This window comes from Mastigoproctus giganteus, chromosome 10 (assembly GCF_048544385.1).
Source record: "Mastigoproctus giganteus isolate SK-2022 chromosome 10, ASM4854438v1, whole genome shotgun sequence".
NCBI lineage: Eukaryota > Metazoa > Arthropoda > Arachnida > Uropygi > Thelyphonidae > Mastigoproctus > Mastigoproctus giganteus.
This window is the reverse complement of record NC_143584.1, coordinates 78208454-78232857: the sequence shown is the minus strand read 5'-3', so window position 1 is coordinate 78232857 and position 24404 is coordinate 78208454. Positions and strand designations below refer to the sequence as shown.

At 36.7% G+C, this 24404-nt stretch overlaps 1 protein-coding gene across 1 annotated transcript in view; it reads right to left on the bottom strand.

The window, feature by feature from the left end:
* The window catches only part of LOC150079103 (AP-1 complex subunit gamma-1-like), a 650293-nt gene that overhangs the window by 52649 nt on the left and 573240 nt on the right, over positions 1-24404 (bottom strand). The window contains 2 exon segments of the mRNA XM_090383609.1: positions 6045-6205; positions 13846-13899. Coding sequence (XP_090239735.1) covers positions 6045-6205; positions 13846-13899 — 215 coding nt within the window.

Below are 24404 nucleotides of genomic sequence, written 5' to 3'. Positions count from 1 at the left end.
ATGTGATGCAATAAATCAAGCATATGAGCATCAGCCAAAAAAAAAAAAAAAAAAAAAAAAAAAACAATTTCACACATCCATTCCTGCTAAAAGTTTGTCCAGTTCCTCCTTGAATTTATTTAAGCTATCAACTTCCACAACGACAGATGGAAGTTTCTTCTAGCAATTAACTATCCGCTGGCTAAAGGCAAATTTCTGCACATCTATTCTACAACTGTCTTTCCTGAATTTCAATTTATGTCTCCTCAGGTTCATAATTAGAGCAAGCAGAAGAATCCCATCAGAATTCAGCATGATCAACCCATTCAAGGCTTTATACACCTCAATCAGATCACCTTGCAGGTGCCTAGTTTCCAGTTGCTGCAATTTGCAGAACTTAAGCCTTTCTTGGTAAGAAGACCCCTTCACTCCCCTCACCAATCTTGTTGCCCTTCTCTTACATGCTCAAACAACTCTACATCCTTCCTAAAATGAGGTCTCTAGACCTGCACGCAGCACTCAAGACGAGGCCTGACCCCTGCCTTATACAAAGGGATAATCACCACCTTTTCCCTACTAGCAAAATTCCTATATATCATCAACAGAATACCCCATTATCTGCTCTGGCAGCCTGTCTGCATTGCTCAGAAAACTTCATATCTGACTGCACAATTACTTCTAGATCTTTTTCATTTTCTACCTCCCTAAGTGTCGCACCTAGGGTGGTTTAATGTTGACAAAAACAGTACTTTGTATTTGGCAATGTTAAGATTGTGTTGCAGTATAGCACACCACCATTACTGTCATTAACAACCCCGTCAATGACATTTGCAAACTTCAACATTAAGCCTGATATACCTTCATCAATATCATTGATAGATATACAAAACAACAGTGGGCCCAACAGGAACCCTGGGGGACTTCACTAATAACATTAGTCCACAAAAAGCAGCATCCATTGATTACCACTCTCTGTCTTCTCCCGCTCACCCACCCTTTTATTTTATCCATTGTGGCAACTTACCCTTAATACCACACTGCTCCAATTTGTACAGTACTGGTCCATGTGCAACAGTGTCAAAAGCTTTCCTGAAATCCAAGTATACAATATCAAAATTATTTTTGGCATCCAGTTACTTTGTAACCGCATCATAAGATCCAATCAAATTTGTCAGACAAGTCTTTCCCTTAACTTTATGCTGTGTCTGAATTATTGCTGCAACCTTGTCTAGATGATCCTGCAATGCATCTTTAACCAATGACTATTATTTTACCTGGGATACAGCACTTTTTATCACAGCACTCCTGCTACTTTGTGCCTGTTGCTTTGCTACTCTAGTCTGGGGCATGATAATGAAATTAACTGAAAATTAATAAGATTAATAAATTTAATTAATTATCAATACTACATTATCTAATACATTCCTAAATCCATACTACCCTATCTAGTTTTACGTTAGAGCTACCTATTTACCGCAATTCAAAATTTTAATTCCCTACTACTCTCTCTCTCTATACAAAAACAATGGCTGCAAGATTCGAACGAAACTGTGGTTTTACATATATTAAGTAGTAACCTACAGAAACTCCATTTAAATTAAGAATAATGAGCATAACTAGAACTATAAAGCTACTTCTACCTATAAAGTACAATATAATATAACAGTTAAGTAAATAAAATATCAAAATACTGATCTTTATCGGAGCTTGTAATTCTGAGCTAGCACTTGTAAAGTATATATACACATGTTCTTATTCTTAGTTACCCTTACACAGCCCATGTATTCACTTGTTCCGTGATGACCCACAGCAAGGCCCAACATCTCTAACACCTGCTTTCCAGGCTTTATATTTTCCAGTAGAACAGTGCAAGGATCAACCTTCACCTCTGTCTATAGCTCTGGTTAATCTACTAGTCAGTATATCTTCCTATGCTATCAGTTTTCCGACTCACCTGTCACTTCCTCGATAGCATCAGCAAATATTCTTGCACCCCTTCTATTTAAGCGTATACTATTCCTGTAAAAGCAGTCTCTCCTGTTAACAAGTACAGGCCAGGCTGAAAAAATTCTACCCCATGAGCCACACGCAACTGAGCCTCACCCATGAGCCCCACAACTGAATTGATTGATATGGCTCTGAACATGTACTCCCTACTTATGTGTCTGAGTAGAATTGCAGACACTTTCAATTTCAATCTAGTTTTCAATGACTGTAGTTTTAAATTACTTATATCCATATTAAAAGTAAAATTTCTTAGCTAAAAAAAAACCAGAAAAAAAAAGATGTATGCCTGACGAGTGATTAGAACCTTTCAGCTATTTATTGCTACTGAACTCTACTATTCCAGTGCACTACTAGTTATGTGGTGTGATATTCAACGCCAAAACACTGATGCAATTGCAGGATGAATAACGTGATAGTTTGCAAAATCACTAGCAAATTTTAAAAATAAGCTAACGAATGTGTCTATTAAACTATTTGTCAAAAAAGTACAACAGTTAGTCTCACAACTGGCAAACTTCAGGAATAGATAACATCCACAACTCTGGGACAAGAAGCTCACACACACACACACACACACACACACAATAAGGCACCTTGACACAATCCCAGCATCTCTGCCTCAAAGAATCACCTACCTAAAGGCTAAGGATTTACCACAAACTCAGTGAAGTACCTGTTGTTGGCGCCTCCATAGCCAGGTGGGAAGGAGCAGCAGTGCGTAGCACAGGCTTCTTGATTAGACCGGGGTTCGAGCCCCTCACCACCAAATACGGAGGATGCGGAAAGGTCAGGGAATGACCACCGCATATCCCGGAGCAATATGGCCTTAGTTGCTAATGCTCCTAAAAACCAAATAACAAACAAACAAACAACAAACAAGTACCTGTTTCCCAACAATGTACAAGTTTCAGACCAGCTACATAACTAAGAAGATATCAGACCACTTGAAGAGCCAGTACATTATAGCCAAGAAGCAGAAAGGATGTACTGTACACAGCCTACATCAACTACTGCAAGGCCTTCGATTCCATGCACCATAGCTGGCTGATGGAGACACTGAACGTCTATCAGACTGATCCCATTTAGAAAAGAAATCTTCCAGGGAGATGTTCTGAGGACACTACGATTCTGTCTAGCACTGTCCATCATGCTCAATGACAACAAGTATGGATATACCCTAAAAAAAAAAAAAAAAAAAAACGAAGGGAGAAGAATCTGCACACCTTCTCTCACCTGATGTATATGGATGACATCAAACTCTATACTGCAACTGAGAATCTATTCCTCAACTATTCTGCAACTGCTATTCCCAATCACCAAAGATTTCAAGCACCAATGTCAGGAAGCAATTTGGCTTAGACAAATGGAAGACCTATGGACTACATCACGGACATCCAGCTGGTTGAAACTACCAGTTGAAGACTGGTGAAGAGATTAAAGCCATGACAGAGGGAGGGACCTACAAATATTGGGGATTATGCATGCTCACCACTTAGAACAGAAACACTTCAAGTCCCAGTACCATGTACTCCTTTGGGATCACAGACTGAACCAACACAGAGCTGGAGGATATTATAAGATCAACCAGAATAATTATGATCAACAGCTGCTAACATCACCTGAAATAGGCCCTCGAGAGATTGACCACAGCCTGGAAAGTAGGAGGAAGGGGAGCTGACTGATCTCACTGATCTGATTCATGAGAAGGCAATTAGAGTCCAAAGGATTAGTTCCAGGAAAACAAACCACTAATCTACCAAGCCATAAGAAAGATAAACCAACGGCACACAACACTGAACCTTAACAAGGAGAGCCCACTCACACAGACAGAAAGATTGCTGAAGAAGGCACTCCCTGGCAGACACTTTAGATAAGATGACTTCCAATGCATGGCTCACAAATCTTCCTGGAGAGTGAAGGATTCATGCTTGCCATCCAACACCAAATAATCAACGCCGGCAACTACATTGCCAAGAACCCTGGAGTAACAGATTACACATGCTAATGATGACATTGGCCCCAGAAAAAATTCTGTACATCACCACAGGATGATCGCCCAGAAGGCATAAACTAACATGACCAGTTGGCCAGGATAATACATCAGTAGCTGATTAAAAAATGATAGTTAATCAAAGAAAGTGCACCGTAATACAAATATGAACCTGAGGCCATACTAGAGATCCCTACTGATAAGATACACTGGGACTGTGCCATAATAATGGACAAGATGATCCCCCATACAACAGACCAGACAAAACCCTCAACACCAGCAACCTCCAGACAATGCACGAGGAAAAGATCTGGAGGTACAGAGACCTAACACAGGAATTCAGAGAAATGTCGCAAATGGAACAAATAATGACCATCCCGATATGTCAACCACTAGCATGGTGGTTGACATATAATTCCTAAGAATTTACCAGCAATAGGCCTATCATAGAACACTTTTGTGGAACTCCAGAAGGCTGTAATTCTGAACACCTGTAGAATAGTAAGTGAGTTCTTCAACCAACAGTAATAACAATTACATAGTAACAGGACACAACCAACCACCACATGCACTTGGATACCATTTACCCGTCATGGGACAGAAAAAAAAGTTTATAATAATAATATTCAAAATCACAGGCCTACACAACTTGGCTCAAATTTACTGGGTCTGGGAACCAAGTTGAACCCCCACCCAAATTACCTTTTTTGTGTATCTATTTCAATATTTTGCATCAGTGATTACACACTAAAATTTAATTACAAAGACCATTCTCAGTAAGTTACCTGCTTTACATCTTATGCTGTTGATATGAGTTTTTCCATCTACACTGCTTTTGATGTCAACATGATGATGATGGTATAATTTTTTCAACCTCCATGACCTTCTGCCATAAATGCTGTGATCATGAAGTTCACTGATTATACCAAGTTCTTTGTCCTTCTATCTGCTGTAGTGGAAGTTGATAGGTTAAATTCAAGGAAGAACTGGACAAACTTTTGGAAGGAATGGATGGGTGAAGTGGGAAGTGTTGGTTTTTTTTGGCTGATGCCTTAGGCTTGTTTTCTTGCATCATAAGCTTCTACACTAATGCTAATTGCTATGATGTCTTTTTTTGATTACTGGTAATTTAAGCATTTAACGTTCCAATAGCAAATGTAGTTTTCATATAACTTTCATTACTAATTTTCTATTTATATGAATTATATGAACACAGAATTATAATTAAAAATTATAATTCTGTGTTCTCAAACTTGAATATTTGTAATATGTAATTTTGCCAACTGTAAGGGGGGCTTTGCCAGTTCCTAATCCCCATGGCTATATTATAAATAAAAATTGATTTTTATTTATAATCTAGAATGGTGCTGCCATCACACCAAACTAAATGTCATAAATGCGAAACTACCCTCCAACCTTTCCCTGGTCTGGAATCTCATGCACTTAAGATTCCCGCATGTCACAAAGAGCATCACGGGAACATAGAAGTCTTTAAAACACGCGTTCTCTTCTCACTTTAGCATTGCAAACAACTGATGATGTTAAAAAACAAAAGTCAGTTGTTTATGACTTTTGGCTTCACCGGTTTCATATTTTAAAGTTTTTAATTAATTCTTCAATGACAACCAGGGATGAAGTTGTGCACTTCTACTTCCTTGAGCATATTTTAAATTCTGTTTTTAATTTTTAATTCTGTATCCTTACTAATTAACTTATTTTTAAACTCTAAATTATTCAAAACCTCGTAAACCTCAAAATTATTCATCCATCCTACTTCATGTAACCACAGCAGATTATCTAAGGTGAGTACTGTTTATTAAGCTCTGCAATTCAAACTTGAGTCCAATCATATCGGTACTTTAAGAAATTCTATAACTTATCTAATTTATAATCTAGATAAAAATAAAAATTCGATTTTTATTTTTCAAATATAATAAGCTTTAAAACTGAATCAGAATAAAGCACTAAGTAGTAATTACAGTGAAAATCAATAAAAGATATAATCTAATTCATATTCAGGTAGTTAATTTTAATAATGTCCCTAACAGAAATAACGTAGCATGCTTACCTTAGGTACTGCAGCTTGAAAAAGGAAGTCATTCATGAGATTTGGAGTATGGTTTGTTGCAGTGAGAAATATTACAGTCATAAGTGGATTATCTGTTGGGCGCTCAAATGCAAATTCTAACCTTAAGCCATTTTTTTCAAAGGCTATTACAGTAGGTACACCTAAAAATTGAAAATGAAACTATGAAGCAAATTTAAAAGCAGAGTGTTATTATGTTTGTGGTAGTAGAAAATTATTAAAACTTAGTATATTAACATGCAACTACTTTAAATATATTTGTATTTACTCTTCAGCATATTTTCCATCTTACTTCTCAAAAAAATATTTATAGCTTGCTTTCATTTATATTAGGCAATGAAACGGAAACCTTCCTCAATTTTTTGCCTCCAGAATTAGACATCATCAATTCTGAAAACCTAAGGGTTTTCCAAATTGATGATGTAAAACCTGTACTTTTAAGATATGCACATTACTGTAGAAACAAGTACAATGTAATGTAATGGCATATTTGAATCACTGAAACTAGATGGTAATGCAAGCAAAATGTATAGTCGATGAAGTAGAATGTATCTCTAACATGATAGTTACCATTTTTAATCAAGGAATGTAATTTATTTTTCTCTAACTTTTTTTATCCTAAGACATGAGGTAAGGAAAAGGATGTATTAGACTAGTAATTTTCATGGGAAGGACTGCAGAAATATAAATTAAAATATTTATTAAAAAAAAAAAAAAACCCAATTTACTACATTTGTTACCAAAAAGAATTAAATGTTTGTTTAATGTCACATTTTCACCAATTTATTTTGAATAGTTTTCATTTTGTAATGTTCTGAAAAGGACAAAAAAAAAGTGTTTTAGTATTAGTAGTGACAAATGATGCTAGAAGACAAGCTTATACACTATCAGCAAAAAAAAAAAAAAAAAATACAAACTTCACACATCCATACCTTCCAAGAATTTGATTAGTTCTTCCTTGAATTTATTCAAACCATCCACTTCCACAACAATAGATGGAAGTTTGTTCCAACAATCAAAAACTCACTGGCCGAAGGCAAACTTCCACAAGTATCCTGCAATCTCGACCTGAATTTATGTCCCTAATAGCTGCAATGTGCAGAACTGAAGCCTTCAGACATATATACAATACTAAAGATGTAGCCTAACCATGGCCTTTTAAGGGATAAATTGCCTCCTTATCCCTGCTAGCCAAGTTTCGGTATATAGTTGTATATACCGAAACTATATAATGTATATAACAATGATCTTGTTCCGGTAAATCACTGTAATTATTGTCATTAACCACCCTGCCAAACTTTGTATCATCTGCAAACTCAGACATTAAGTCTGATATACCTTTATTAATATCATTAATGAATACTAAAAAAGAACAATGGACCAGCACTGAACCCTGGGGGGAACCCCACTAATAACACTAGTCCACGAAGAGCAGTGTCCACTGATAACCACTCTCTTGTATTCTCCCACTCAACCATCCCTTTATCCATAGCAGTAGCTTGCCCTAATGCCACAAATGTACTGAAATTCAAGTACATGATATCAAAATTATTTTTTGCATCCATTTCCTTGGTCACTGCATCATAGTATCCAATAAGATTTGTCAGACAAGACTGCTCCTTAACAAATCCATGCTGCGATTGCAGTATAACTGCATTCCTGTCTAGGTGGTCTGAGAATCGGGTACGAGATTACAAGTGCCAGGATACAGAATTTTGTGCTAGTGGAAATGGATTAGTTTTTGGAAATTTTCTTTTTGATTAATTAACATATTACACTGTGTTTTACAAATAGTTTCAATAGTCTTAGTCACATTCATTAGCTTATTTTTTAATATAGCTAGCGATTTTGTAAGTTATAACTTTTTAATTGTGATAAGTAAGGGGGTGATTCTCCAATGCATCACAGCCTAAAACATTGTGCAGCTTGTGAAATGTTTGCAGACCTTTCCGGAACAGGATACAATCTAGCCAAGGAGGATGTGTTTGTTTGTTGTTATTTGGTTTTTTGGAGCATTAGCAACTAAGGCCATATTGCTCCGGGATATGTGGTGGTCATTCCCTGACCTTTCCGCATCCTCCATATTTGGTGGTGACAGGCTTGAACCCCGATCTAATCAAGAAGCATGTGCTACGCGCTGCTGCTCCTTCCCACCTGGCTACGGAGGCACGCCCAATGATGGATGTATTTGTGTGTGCTACAAGGGGCATTCAATAAATTATCTACTATCTCACTGTTTTCGATAAATTATCTATTATCTCACTGTTTTCGATTATTATCTATTATCTCACTGTTTTCAATAAATTATCTGTTTTTTTCTCTTCAGTCATCAAGTTTCTTGATGACTGAACAGTGCTCCAATTTCAGCAAATCCATAATTTGATACCAGTGCCTTCTCTCTGTTACAGCAGCACAACCTAAAAACATATTGGGATCAAAATTAGTATGATTCAAGTTGAGATATGTAGGAACATGATAAATCATGAATCATTGAAATATAACTATCGGAAGTACCTTAGGTAAATAATTTATTGAATGCCCTCATAGATACATAGAGTGTGAAGAAATTAGACACCAACTAAGCATTCTGATGGGTGTTTATGAGAGTTTAAAGAGCAAGGTAGTAACCCTCGAAGTAATTAAAAATTAAAATTTAATTTAATTAAAATTAAATTAAAATCTCAGCCCAACTCAATACCAGATCTCACTCTTGTGAATCATACAACACAGCAGCAATCTTCAAGGCAGAATGCACTATTGTCAGGGAAATATGTTGTGCAAGGATTGGTGCAATATGACCAGGGTATGTCTGCCAGCAGCAAAAGTACATGATGTTGTAGAGCAGATATTACCTTTTAGAGCACAAAAGGTGATATTTTTGTTCACATTGGAACTAATAATATTAAAAGTAAGACATCTGATTACTTACTTAACAAACAGGATAATGTTGGCAAAAAGTCGTGAGTTAGGATTGAATTTGGAAGTGTCTGCAATTCTGCCCAGATATGATAGGAGGGAGTATATGTTGAGAAGCCTATCATTCAATTTGGCCCTAGAGAGAATGTGAAAGACTCATCTTTCTGGTCTGTGCTTGTTAACAGGAGAGACTGTTTTTACAGGGATGGGATAAACTTGAATAGAAGAGGTGATTGAAACAGACTAATAGTTTAACTTGAACTGCAGATGGAAGTGAAACTGATTCTTGCATTCATACTATTTGTATGTGCAGCAGCCTAAAAAGCAAGGTGACTGGGATTTCAGGTGCTGCCATGGGTCGTCATAGAACAAATGAATACGTGGACTGTGGTAGGTCAACCAACTAAAATTAATAACATGTGCTTGCATGTACACTAATGCTAGGAGCACTGTAAATAAATTTGATGAATTTGAAGTACTGATTAAGTTGTTGAATTCAGACATTGTAGGAATAGTGTCACCTATATATAAGTGATGCTGAATTTGAATATGGGGAGTAGAATTATAGGAAAGACACCCAGGAAATCAGAGGTGGAGGAGTTATGCTCTCAGTTAAGAAGAATATTAAATCTAAGGCAGTGCATCCAGTTGACTTGGGTGATGTGTGCAATGTTGGGTCATTTTGGTGTGATATAGGCACTGGGACAAAAAAAAATTGAGAGTAGGAGTATGTTATAGGCTTAATGACTGTGATGAGTATACTAACCAGCTATACAGGGAAATAGAGTGGGCTTGCAAATCAGAATGTCTCATAATAGGGGGGATTTTAACTTTCCAGATGTAAAATGGAATTTGTGGGTTAGTTTACACACTAGAAGACTTTTGTTGATTTCTTGGATGACTGTTTTCTACAGCAGTATGTTACAGAAGCAACAAGAGGAAGCAATACTCTTGATCTGGTTATCAGCAGTGATTCTTCATGCATTAAGAATCTGCAAGTAAAAACCCAATTCTGAAACTATCTTCGAGCCTTACTCGTACTCAAGCTGAGTGTATCAATCTCACCAGGGGTGGCAGTGATCACAGTGTACTAATGTGGAATTTAATTAAAGACAACTACTTTCAAGGATAAAGGGAAAGGCTTTTGCTTTCATGAGTGTGACTACAGTGGTCTCAGACAGTTTTTTAAATTATATTCAGTGGAACCAACTGATGATGTTACAAACAGCAAATTCTAAATGGGACGTATTCAGAGAAGCTGCTATGCTTTTCATATTATCAAAGAAATAATGTTCAAGGCTTCAGGCTATATGGATGTTAGACAAACTATTGAGACAAGTGGCAGAGAAGAAAAGTGTATGGGATGCATATAAAATAGTTTGTAATAAAGTCGCAAAGAAAGTTAGGCAAGCTAAGGCAGAGAAGGAGAAGTCTTTAACAAAGAAAAACAGCAAAGACTTCTATGCATATATTAACAGTAGAAGGAAGGGTTTGAATCACATTGGGCCACTTGATGACCCTGCTCAGGTTGCAGAAAATTGAATAGGTAATTTGCATCTTCACTCACACATGAGGAATTCTGAAGAGAAGGAGATGCCAGGAGTTTATCAAACTCTAACAAGGGACTGTGATAACTGAAAGGAAAGTTGAGGAGAAATTGTTGAGGATGGACAAAAAAAAAAAAAACATCTGAGGTGAATGGAATCTATCCAATTATATTAAGAACGGTAGCAAATGTAGTAAACAAACCCCTAGCCATAATTATGAAGCATCTTTGGATTCAGGGGAGGTTACTATGAACCGAAGAAGTGTGATACATCTACAATTCATAAAGGAGATAAAAAGGCGACGAGTAATTACAGACCTATTAGCTTAATGTCTCTTGCAAGGGAAAATAATGGAATCACTGATTAAAGAAGTAATGCAGGACCATTTGGACAGGCATGCAATTATAATGCAATCACAGCATGGATTTGTCTTGTCTCACCAATCTGATAGGTTGCTATGATGCAGTGAGCAAGGAACTGGATGCAAAAAATAATTTTGACATCATTTACTTGGATTTCAGGAAGGCTTTTGCTACTGTTGTACACAAAGGACTGTTGTACAAACTGGACCAATGAGGCATGAAAGGGAAGTTACTGCTTTGGATAAAGGGATAGTTAAGTGGAAGAAGAAGGAGAGTGGTTATCAATGGCTATCAGTGGAGTTCCTTAGGGTTCAGTGCTGGGTCTTGTTATTTTTAATATTTATCAATGACACTGATGAAAGTATATCAGGCTTAATGTCTAAGTTTGCAGATGATAGAAAGGTTGGCTGGGTGGTTAACGACAGTCGACAGGTTGAGCCGATGTTACAAGATCTTGGAAAATTGGGTCGATAGGCTGAGAAATGGCAGTTGAAGTTTAACGTGACAAATGCAAGGTACTGCATATGGGTAGCAGTAAACCCCAGAGTAACTTATCAACTGTGAGGTACTACACTCAGGGTGGTGAACAATTAAAAATACCTGGGGTAATTGTGCAGCCAGATATGAAATTCTCTGAGCTGTGCAGACATGCTGACTGGATAGCTCATGGGGTTTTTTCGATGATATATAGAAACTTTGCTAGCAGGGATAAGGGAGCAATTTTCCCTTTGTATAAGGCCACGATTAAGCTGAATCTTGAGTATTGTATACATGTCTGGAGGCCTCACTTCAGGAAGGATGTAGATCTGCTGGAACAGGCACATAAAAGGGCAACCAGAGGTGGTGAAGGGAACAAAAGGGTGCTCTTACCAAGAAAGGCTTCAATTCTTCAGCATCTGGAGACTAGGGAGCTACAGGGTGATCTTAGTGAGGTCTTTAAGGCCTTGAATGGATTGCATAAGCTGAATGTTAATGGCATTCTTCCTCTTGCTCAGAGTACACACATATGAGAGGGAATAACTTCAAGTTGAGGAAGGATGGTTGCAGGTTAGATGAGTGCATGGCCTTCAGCAGGTGGTTGATTGCTGGACAGGCTTTGATCTGGTGTTGTGGAAGTGGATGATTTGAATAAATTCGAGGAAGAACTAGACAAATTATTGGAGCATATGGATGGAAGAAGCATGCAGTGTGGTTTTTTTTTTCATTTTTTTTTATTTTGCTGATGCTATATAAGCTTGATTTCTTGCATCATTTACCACTACTACTATTACTATTTTAGATTTATAGAATTAATATCAATTTCAACTGAATTTCCTTCAATAACCATGACAAAGTTCCTTTCTCTCTCTCTCTAACTGTAAGTTTCGTTTTGGTTGGGGGGGGGGGACCACTATGAAATTTCAACCTACCATGCACAATCACAGCACAGAGCAATTTTTTGGGTCGCAGCTAACTTAAATCAAAATAACTAATTTTTTGTAACTATTTTATCTCAATCTCATTCCTTTTCTTATGCAATGTGATGGTATCTCGAATGCATCCCTTTGATTATTTATCATTTATCCAAAGTTTTATCAAGTTATTTCTAATTCTGTTTAAATGTGCAGTGCCATCAGCAAGAATTTTTTCCTTTTGGACTTCATCATTGTTAACCGTACTATGTTTGCAAGGCTTTAATTCCTGTCTGACTCTATTTTCTTCTGATATTCAGCACTGAACTACTGATGTGCTTCCCACAGAGGAAGCAATGATACCTTGTGATATCTTGCAACCCAAGAAGGAAGGAAATCTTGAGACCCTACAGGCACACTATTTCTAACTTTCATAGTTGATTTCTAACAAATGCCTCATTTTCATATTCTCCCTTTATATGAACTCAGTTCATATAAAGAAATCATCTGAAATAAATTTATTCTTATTGTAAAGCAAAAATACCCTCAGAATTCTAGTTAAATTGTTAGTGAACATATGCCATTCTTCCAGATTGTGATCAATATTAATTTTTTCAAAACATCCATTCACATATGATCTGTATCATAAAAGCTCAGCACTTGCCTAGAAGGATTCAGGAGTAAGACACCTTTTCCTCTAAACAGATGGGTTTATAACTATATGCAATAAACTCTACCGTTATAGATGATGGTATGTTAAAAGCTCTGAATTGGATGCTGTCTAATTTTTGCTGATCATAGAAATCACAACCACTATTCTGTTCACCAATGAGCCTTCCACTTCTGAAGTCTCTTCTAAGGAAGGTGGAGTAGGAATTAGCAAGCCTTTACTGTTGGAACAGGGGAAATTGAGGATGTATACTTAGATGCATTGATCTATGGCCCTCTTATGCACTGAAATGTCCATCACAGAAAAGCAGATATCATCAAGGTGGTTAGTAATGTCTCTCTCTCAAAATCCAAGGCATCAAAAAAAAGGTAGAGACTTCTAGTTACCACACATCCATCCTTCTAATACTGAATGGCAAAACTGTCACAATTAAAGCAATGTAACCAATGATTACTTGTTTTGGTCACTTCAATTGATTATCCTTACACTTGGCACTGTAAACCTTGTCCTAGATCTGCTTTGTACTAATGTAATATTTGCAGATAAAAACAGCAGGTCTCTGTAGGGGGATTTGATTTGATTTTTATGGTGGAGGAGCAACTAAAGTCATGATGCACCAAATTCAGGGGGGAGGGTGAGAGAGAGATTACAACTTTGACTGGTAGCCTTAACAATTTCAAACCAAACAAAATCATTAAACTAATATGCATTTGAAAGTATTTATGTAATATATATTTCTGTAATATATACAGAAATTGCCAAATGCTAAAATGTGATACCTTCCAATAACATGATTACAGTAACACAAAGAAACAAAATAAAAAAAATCTTTGTTACAAAGTAAAATACAAAAGGAATAAATTATCTTATCACTTGAGTCTAAAAAGCTCTGCTTACTGTCACTAGAATGTTTAGAAGTAACTAATCCATCAAGTGTCAAATTTGGGCCATCTGTAAAAGTAAAAGATATTTATTTTCATAAAATTAGTAATAATGTTATTTTAATATCACTTAATGTTAATCAGTATTAATATTATAATATATATATTAGTATTAATTAAATTAGTAAATTGACAAATACCATAAAAATTATTTAAAATATTTTAACCATATTCACATTAACTGCATAACTATATTGACCACAGTGAAAATTCATAGTGAAAAAAAAAAAAAAAAAAAAAAAACAATAACAAAAAAACATGATTGCTAATTAAGCAAAGTCTAACGTCTATTTAAAAAGAAAAAAGTTTAACTCACAAGCATAGTAGTGTAATCTATGATATACAAATTGGCAAGTGCAATTAGAAAATTATTTCTACTAGAAAGCAGTAAAAATGGATTAGTTATTAACATATTCTATTTATATACATAAAAATTCTGTCAATACTTGCCCAACTGAAACAAAAAAAAAATTGAGAACACAAAATTTTATTTTGAAAATAAAATAAACCATATAAATTCAAAAATACTATTTACAATTAAAATATACCCTGTGTTAAAAATCATGTTGTATAAATCAAACTTAAGTTACAAATAACATAAAATGGAAACTTTTGATGGTGGCATTATTTTTGTTGCAGCCTCTTAAATAGATATAGTGGCACTATTTTTGTTGCAGCCTCTTAAATAGATATAGTGTGAACCTAATCTTTGTATATAAATCATATTTGTTGTTTTCATTTTATCAATAAGTGATAAATTTGATATATCCGATACTTGGACTTTGGCAGGTTTTTTGCAGTTCAAAATAATGGAATCCACTAATTAAACTAAAAAATATGAAGATGGACCTCCCAGTTCTTCAAAAATTCTAATTCCCTTCATGAACTATTTATTAACATTTAACTTAATTCAAATATTTCACAATTTTTCTGTGTAGGAAATATTTATATTCTGGTTTACTAAAGTTGTCAACTAAAAAGGGGAAAGATCATTCTAGTCTCCATTACACTAAACATCTGCACATCCCAGATGACATACATTTACAAACCTAAAAACTCTGAAGATTTTTTAAAATATTTTCCATTAAATTTTTCAATTTTTCAAGAAATGTTTCCATTAAAGGGCTCGGTCAAGCAGGAATAAAACCAATTTAAAGTACGTTCTCCACATTCTGGGTGTAAGAGATCCTTGAGGTTGTCACACACATTCTCTTAGATATGCCAGACAAGCTGTACTTGCTACCTGGGAGTCTAAAACGCTGATAGAACTCATATTCGGGTGACACTCAAGTCAAGTGCACTCAATTTTGGCAAAGTCTGGAAGGTCTGTGACAGCCAAATCCTTTGCTTGCACCTTCAAGGGTGGGACTGTTAGTAATCCTGGGTATAACCTCAATGCACAAGTACATGGTAGGTGACCACCCAGGTGTGAACCAACGTAAGCAGGGGTCGAGGTGTGGCGGCCATACCACATGGAGAAATGCCGCCCCTCAATGTTACAAGGCAGTACTAGGTGGTAGATGACTCTCATCAACTGGTGCAATACCACCACTTTGCTTATTGGAGGCTTGAAGTGGTGGAACCCATGTTTAGTCTCCATAACTAAGTTCCAATGAACCCTTCCCTATCTCTTCCATTATGCAGTATGATTGATGACTTTTGAGGTTATGATGAACATCGTGGCGAGATCCAATATTCCTTACATTTCAAGGGTACAGCTCTAAAACAGTGTTCGCAGGCCAGCCGCTAATTAGTACACCTATTGGTAACTCTCTAGAATGCTTCCAGATCATCTCTACTCTGCAAGATAGTGACTGGAGGGAGTCCGAGTAGTGTGCATGCGGGGAGTATTGTCGAGGTCACGGTATGTCAAGGATCTGGGTATATTCTTACCATGTGTATGCCATATCCAAGAATTTCATTACTTCATACAACATGTCCCACTCACCTTTTCTTATTATTGAATAGACCATGAATTGTCAAACTAATAGAGCAAGCTTATCTGCGAAAAGATCTAAACCTCCCAAGCACTTCCTAATTCATTTCACATATATACGTGGTATCAATTCTAATCTCAACGATGTCCATTTCCACTTGCAGTCTGCCAAACCCCATGTACTTTTTCTGACAGAATCTCAGTTATCGGTTGATTCAACTACTGCTCATCTCAGATTCCCAAATTATTCGCTGTATGATTCCTTTCGCCTCAAAGGTGGTAACTGTGCATATGTCTGTTCTGATATTCCCTGTCAGAGACTTGGAAATTTGGAATCTCCTCTCTTTGATCTTCTCTGGCTTAAAATCTCTCTACCTCATTGTGTCAAATTCATCTGTTGTCTCTACCGTTCTCCCAACTCCACTAATCACTTGGAGCTCTTTGACTTCTCTCTTTGCAACTTGACTTTCTCCAGTCCAACTTTCCTAACAGTGAGGTAATTTTCCTTGGTGATTTAAATGTTCACAACTCCAGCTGGCTTCCGTTTTCTAGTCACACCGACCCAGCTGGTCAAGATGCTGATGCTTTTGCAATTACTAATGACCTTGCAGAGATTGTTCATTTACCTACAAGAATACCGGACAATCCTAAACATACAGCCAACACACTTGATTTTTTTCTCACAAACAACCCTTCTAAGTACACGGTCGAAGTGAGAGGCCCTTTAGGCACTTCAGATCACAACTTGGTGATTGTCTCTTCTCCAATGGAGCTTTGATCTCATGGCTATTCCCAACCTCATGTCGTTTGGCATTACAAGAATGCAAAATGGGATGACCTGCGAGATTTCTTTTCTTCTTTTCCTTGGTCAGATTACTGTTTCAAAACTTCTGATGTCAACGTTGTTCAGATCATGTCAGTGAAATTATTCTTGCAGGAATGGAATCCTTTATCCCACATTCCACTTTAAAATCTCGTCCTTTATCTAAACCTTGGTTTTCCAATAAATGTGCTAAGGCTGTTCAAGAGAAGAATGTTGCATATCTTAATTGGCTTGTTTCTAATTCTTCAGTTTAATTTTCTGCCTACACCAAAGCTCGCAACAGTTGTAAAGCAGTTATTAATCAGTCCAAACTAGAGTTTGAACAGGCTAAGAGTACAAAACTTGCTTCTTGCCCTGATGGTTGCCGAGCATTCTGGTCTCTTGCCAAAGCTATTGGCCTCAACTTTTGCCCATCTCTGCTCCCACCTCTGTCCAAACCAGATGGTTCTGTTGTCACTTCAGCCAAGGATAAAGCTGACCTGCTAGCCTCCCATTTTTCTTCCAACTCATGTATTAATGGCCTTGGTAAAACACCTCCCACCATTCCCAACACGCTCCATTAAATGCCTCCTGTGGTCTTCTGTCAAAAGGATGTCAGAAGGATTTTGACGAATCTTGATGCTAAGAAAGTTCCAGGTCCCAATGGTATTTCTCCACTTGTTCTCAAAACCCGTGCTCCTCAACTTACTCCTATTCTTTGCCGCCTTTTTTCACTTTCTTATTCCAAAGGTGTTTTTCCTTCTACTTGGAAATTTGCTTATATACAGCCAGTTCCTAAAAAGGGTGATAAATCCCTCCCATCCAATCTATTGTCCCACTGCAATTACTTCTACTCTCTCTAAAGTAATGGAGAAATCAATTAACAGCCAACTCTTAAACTCTTCATTCAACTGCCATTTTCTGGAACAACCTTTCTTCATATTGTATTTCCTGAAAATTACAGTCTACAGAAGTTCAAGTCCAATGTCAACAAATATCTTCTTTCGTCTTCTCAACCTCCAACCCAAGCACGGTACTAAATACTATAGGTTCTAGTACTAGTAGTAGTAGTGGCATGTGATGCAAGAAAGTAAGTGTATGGGCTTATGCCGCATCAGCCAAAAAAAAAAAAAAAAAAAAATTACACCATTCCCTCCAAATGCCTGTCCAGTTCCTCCTTAAATTGATTCAACCTATCAACTTCCACAATGACAAGTTAAGGAATATACAGTATTGCTTGTCTGCGTTATATGCATTTATCCGAAGTCTGGTCATCACTCAGTACAGTATTAGGCACCGTCTGTAACAGTCAGTTTACTCTTACATTGTATCATAATCAATGTAATGCAGTTACATTTTCAAAGAGTAAATAATGGCATGTAAGAATAAAAAAAGCAACGACGTTTGGACACAGTACAAACACTACAAAGGTAAGACTGAGTTTGAAAATTAAATTAGATGTTTTGAAGCGAACTGATTCTGGTCAACGACAAGTGGATGTGTGTACAATAATTTAGGATGAGCAGGTTCAACTGTAAGAACAATTATAAAAAATAAATAATTAATTTTAGCAGTGGGAAAGACAGCTGTTCCTTTACTGATTAGGAAATATTCTATGGCACAGACTGCAATTCACAAATACATATGTTACCTTATGGGAATACGGTGCTCGCTTAGTGCTCTGTTTTTTCTGGAATGAATTTTCAGCATTAAGCGGGGGTCACCTGTAGTTCTTTTAAGTAAGATTTTCAATTTGTCCTCTTTTTAAACTTTTGGATCATGAACTGGATTTGAACATGGTCCATGCCACCACCTAGTGATTCCTTGTTTACTTTTAAGGTATCTCTGAAAAGTGCTTATATTACTTTTCTCACCACTTCTAACCTGTTTTTAAACAGACTTATCAAAAGTTACCACCATCTTCCAGTCTAGTTATACATTTAACCAAAGACAACTAATGTGTATGCACATTCTTCAAAAACCTTTTTACTTTAGTGGCATGCACCAGTTGAAACTGTTTAAATCTATCTTTCCTTTTAGAATGTTCTCCTAGATGTTATCCTAGTGTGCTATAGGCCTGTAAATCAGAGAGTCTTATAATGGGGGATTTTAATTTCCCAGATATTGACTGGAATTTGGGGGCTGGTCACTCACACACTAGCAAGGCTTTTTTGTGGATTTATTGGATGATTGTTTTCTACATCAGCATGTTTGGGAGGCAAATGGAGGGAGTAATACTCTTGATTTGATTATCAGTAGTGATTCTTCATTCATTAAGAATCTGGAGATAAATGAACCACTAGGTGGCAGTGATCACAGTGTGCTGAAGTGGGATTTACTCAAAGAGGTAACTACCATTAGGGGTAAAGGGAAGGGTTTTTGCTTTCGTAAAGGCGACTATGATGGTCTGAGATTGTATTTAAATTCTATACAGTGGGACCAACTGATGATGTTACCAACAGCAATTTCAAAATGGGGACATTCAAAGAACTTTTCTTGGAAGCTACTAGGATTTACAATACCAACTAAGAAATATTGTTCAAGGTTTAGGCCTAAATGGATGTCAGATGAACTAATGAGACATATGGTAGAGAAGAAAAATGCATGGGATACATACAAATTAACACGTGACACAGCAGCCTATGACAGATACAAGTTGATCTGTAACCAAGTTAAGAAGGAGGTTAGGCAGGCGAAGGCAGATTACGAGAAATCTTTGGCAAGGGATGCAAAGAAAAACAGCAAAGAGTTCTTCACTTATGTAAACTCTAGAAGGAAGGGGATGAATCAGATTGGTCCACTTGATATCGATCGGTCAACTGTTGATGATCCTGCTCAGGTAGCTAACAAACTAAATGAATATTTTGCATCGACATTCACACATGAGGAGTTATTCAGCGAGGGGAATGCCAGAGGTGTATTCAACTCTGGCAGTAAGCTATAGAATCTTGTAATAACTGAGAGTAAAGTGGAGGAGAAATTGTTGAAGATAAACACAAGAAAGGCACCTGGGGTGGATGGGATCTATCCTGTTATATTAAAGGAGGCAGCAAAGGAAGTAAGCAAACCCTTAGCCATAATTATGAGAGCTTCCTTGGACTCAGGGGAGGTACCCATGGACTGGAGATGTGCAACTGTGACCCCAATTCACAAAGGAGGATCAAAGGCTGACACAAGTAATTATAGACCTGTGAGTTTAACTTCTGTTCCCGGAAAATCAATGGAGGCACTGGTTAAAGAAGCACTGCAGGATCATCTAGACAAGACTTCAGTTATAGCTAGGACACAGCATGGTTTTGTTAAGGGGAAGTCTTGCCTGACCAATTTGATTGGATACTATGATGCAGTCACAAAAGAACTGGATGCAGGGAATAATTTTGATATTATATACTTGGATCTTAGAAAGGCTTTTGATACTGTTGCACATACAAGACTGCTGCACAAATTGGAGCAGTGTGGCATTGGAGGCAAACTGCTGCTATGAATAAAGGGGTGGTTGAGGCGGAGAAGACAGAGAGTGGTAATCAATGGACATGCTCATCGTGGACTAATGTTATTAGCGGAGTCCCTCCACTCATGATCACAGAAATTTTCATATGTCATGATCACAGGAATTTTCATTCCTGTGATCATGACATATGGACGAAAAGCGTTGTCAGCTTCAGGAAGGAAAATTGTTTTGCAATTTTTTTCGTTAAATTCTTTTAATTAATTTTCTTATTTTTAATTGCGTTAAATGATTTTTAATTGTGTTAAATTGAGTTTCATTGTGTTAAATTGATTTTTAATTATTTTTTAAATTATTTGTTACTCTAATGTAAGTTTTTCGATTTTTTCGTTTTAATTTCTGGAGAGTATCATACGGAAGTGTTCTACATACTATAAACTTCTCTTATTATTTTTACAAATATTGATATCACCATAGAACGTATTGAGCATTACAGCTCTGGTTCATACTATCTAATTTTTAAAACTTAAATTAAATAATTAAATAAATTATTATTTAATCTTTATTTATTTAATCCATTGATCCCAAACTGATTTAATTATTAAGTATTAATTAAATGGACTAAAAAAATGCTCCCATTAAGAGTGCCCTTGGGAAGTTAGTGATCTCCATATCAAAGACAGACCACAACAGAAACCATAAATTGATCTATCATAATATAAAAGTGTAAACTTTATCCTTACAGATAGATGACTATGTGTTATTAAAGCAACCAAAGAGACTGCAGTTGTGGTTATTAATTGATTAAATTATATGAAAATTATATGCAAACTGCTTAGGTTAGATCAACTAACCTTATACAGGAGAATTCCAGTGATGTGAAATTTCAATTGTCCAAATTTTTTTTTTGCTTTTGTTTTAATTTTAGTCAAAGAAATTTACATATTTAATATTTAAATATAAGAAACAAAACTGTCACATGAAAATAATGAAATTGTGATATCCACTTATAAAAAGCACTATATGTATGACACAAAAAGCAGTAAATTTCCCCAACATTGCTACTGTATAATACTAACTAATTCACATAATACAAAAAAATTTGCACTTTATAGATTTTTGACGTATCCATCAATAATTTAAACACAGTTCACGATTTGCAATTATGCACACAACACTTGTTTACAAACACTAATTCACTAAAACACTTGTTCACCACTCGTCTCTGAAACATACTTTTCATATTTTAAATATGAAAATTCGTGTTTGGTGTGGAACCCACTTGTATATATGCCTGTAGAGAAGTCTCTAGAAAGCTCACAATGTTCATGGAGAGCTCTGTTGAAAGTTCTAGAACCTTCCAGAAAATCCTGACCTTTCTTCCGCACATGACAATGTTCAAGAACATTCCAGAACATTCTTGAACATTGTAGAAAGCTTCCAAATGCTTTTTTGGAAGCTTTCTACAATATCAATTGTCTGTTCCATCCAATTGTCTGTTCCATCCAATTGTCTGTTGTCTTTTCATTCCAATTGTCTGTTAATTGTCTTTTCCATCTATTTTTTTTTTTCCTAGAACAAACGTTCTAGAAAAAAAAAACATTTGAAAATTGAGGGTGAGGAGAAAACTTTTTAAGCATATATTTGAGTTTTTGAACATATTTCCTATGAGAATCTGTTAAAATTATTTCACAGAGGAAATTGATCCCGACCAGTGTAATTTGATTCATTCTCAATGAATTTTTTTAAACTACCAATATCTACAACACTAAATGGGAGTTTGTTCTAACAATCAACCAAATGCTGGCTGATGGCAAATTTCTACATCTAGCTTGCAATCATCCATTCTCAATTTGAATTTATTTTTTTCTGATTTAGGAAACAAACTATTGTTTCTGATTTTCAGAAACAACATTGATGATGGAATACAAGGCTTAATGACAAAACTGACTTGAACAGGCAGCAAGAATGGTCAGAAAAGTGGCAGCTATGTTTCAATGAAGCAAAATGCAAGATCTTAACAAATAACAACCCCAAAATAAATTATACACCTGATGAACTTGAATTAAAAACAGTACAGGAAGAAAGGGATCTGGATGTTATAATATGGGCAGATAAGAAGTTCTCTGAACAGTGTAAACAGGCAGCCAGAAAGCCCATGGTGTCCTATCAGTATTTTATCAAACATTATCCTGTGCAAATATGGAGGTCACAGTACCACTGTATAAGGCAATTGTATGACCACATTTGGAATACTGGGGAGACCTCATCTGAAAAAAGACACCGAGCTTCTTGAAATGGTCCAAAATCAGGCAACTTGCATGGCGAGATCGGCAAAAGGGCAACTGTATGAGGAAAGACTGATTATATGGGCTAGATCTTGGCAAGCAGACACCTTAAGAGTAACCTGATTGATGTTTATAGGGCTTTAAGAAGGGTCTCTGGCTTCCATGCCATATATGGCTATTGCTATTACCCTCATATATGTAGTCTCAGAAAGTGGAAGGATGCCATGAATATTTCAATCTATCAGTATCATCAATCCACTCAAGGCCTTAAACACCTCAATCAGATCACTCTGCAGGTGCCTATACTCCAGATGCTGCAATCTGCAGAATTGAAACACTGTTTGAATTGAAGCACTTGGTAAGAGCACTGTTTTGTTCCCTTCACTAATCTGGTTGCCCTTCTCTGCACCCCTTCTAACAGATATACATCCTTCCTAAAGTAAGGCCTCCAGACTTGTATACAGTACTCAAGATGCGACCTAACCAGGGCCTTGTACAAAGGGATGATCACCCTCTTTATCCCTGACAAAACACCATGAGCTGCCCTGGCAGTCTGTATGCACTGTTCAGGGAATTTCATATCTGACTGTGTAATTACCCACAGGTCTCTTTCATTTTCCACTAATCTGAATGCAGTCACAGAGTTTGCACATTAATCTAGGATAAATTAATAGCAGAATACCCATGGTTCAATGCCTGACCCATTGTTATTTTCCATATTTATTTATGACATTGATGAAGGCACATCATGCTTAATGTCTAAGTTTGATATGATCAGGATATGCTACTGCAACAAGACCAAGAAAAATTAGGCTGCCAGGCTGGGTAGTGAATTTTAGTTTAATGGGCTGGGCAATTGTAGTTTGCAAGGTACTGCATATGGGTAACTGAATACCAACTCTGTGGTATAAAAATTCTTGGGGGGGATACTAAAGAATGAAAGAGACCTGGGAGTAACTGTTCAGTCAGACATGAAGTTCTCTGAGCATATATGCAGTATAGTGAGGCTGTGAGGGCAACTCATGAAGTTTTTCAATAACATACAGGAATTTTGCCAGCAGGGATAAGGAGGTGATCATCCCATTATATATGGCAATCGTTATGCCACACCTTGAGTACTGCATGCAGGTCTGGAAGCCAATTTTAGAAGGATGTGGATCTGTTGAAATGGATTCATAGTGGACATAGTACTGAGAGTCAAGAGAAACTGGTGTTGCCTACAAACTCACTATCCCTTGTGTTGAGATACAGTTCCTTTTAAATGCCAGAAAGTGTGATGGGTTGTTAATGTCATGTAATGTAGGATTCTGTTGTTGTTCTAGCCTCTTTGCCTAGGGGCCTGTGGAGCTCCCCCCAGTTTCCATTTATGGCATAGGGAGCCAGACCAGGGAGTCCAGAATTATTTCTTTGGATAGGTGATCCCTGTGGGGGTGGGAATAGTTAACTTCTCAAAAAGAGTGCACACAAAAGAAATAAAGATGTTCTGTTAATGTTGGGTAATGTAGAGTACTGTTGTTCTTCTGGTCTCTATGCCTAGAAACCCACAGAGCATCACAGACATCTAGTTTCTGTCTATGGCATAGGGATTTTGGAATCAATACTCTGGCTAGGCCATCCCTCGGGGATGGTGTAGCCTAACTTCTCAGGGAGGGTCCACACAAAATAAATAAATATGTGTGCTGTTATTGTTGTGTAATGTAGGGTTTTGTTGTTCTTCTGACCTCTTTTCCAAGGGGCTGATGGAGCACCACAGACCCCTAGTTTCCATCCATGGCACGTGGAGTCAGGTCAGAGAGTCCAGAATAATTACACTGGCCAGGCCATCCCTGAGATCTCCTGAGCATTCCACAGAGTGCCTACACAAAAGAAATAAAAAATAATGGAAAAATATATATAAAGAATAAAAAAATAAAATAAAAATAAATAAAAAACGTTGACTACATTAAACCAAACAACTGATTAATGTAGCCATAATCTATTGTGCACATAGCAGTCCACCTTGCAACAGAACAGTGCTTACCACAGATGTAAAACGATTAGG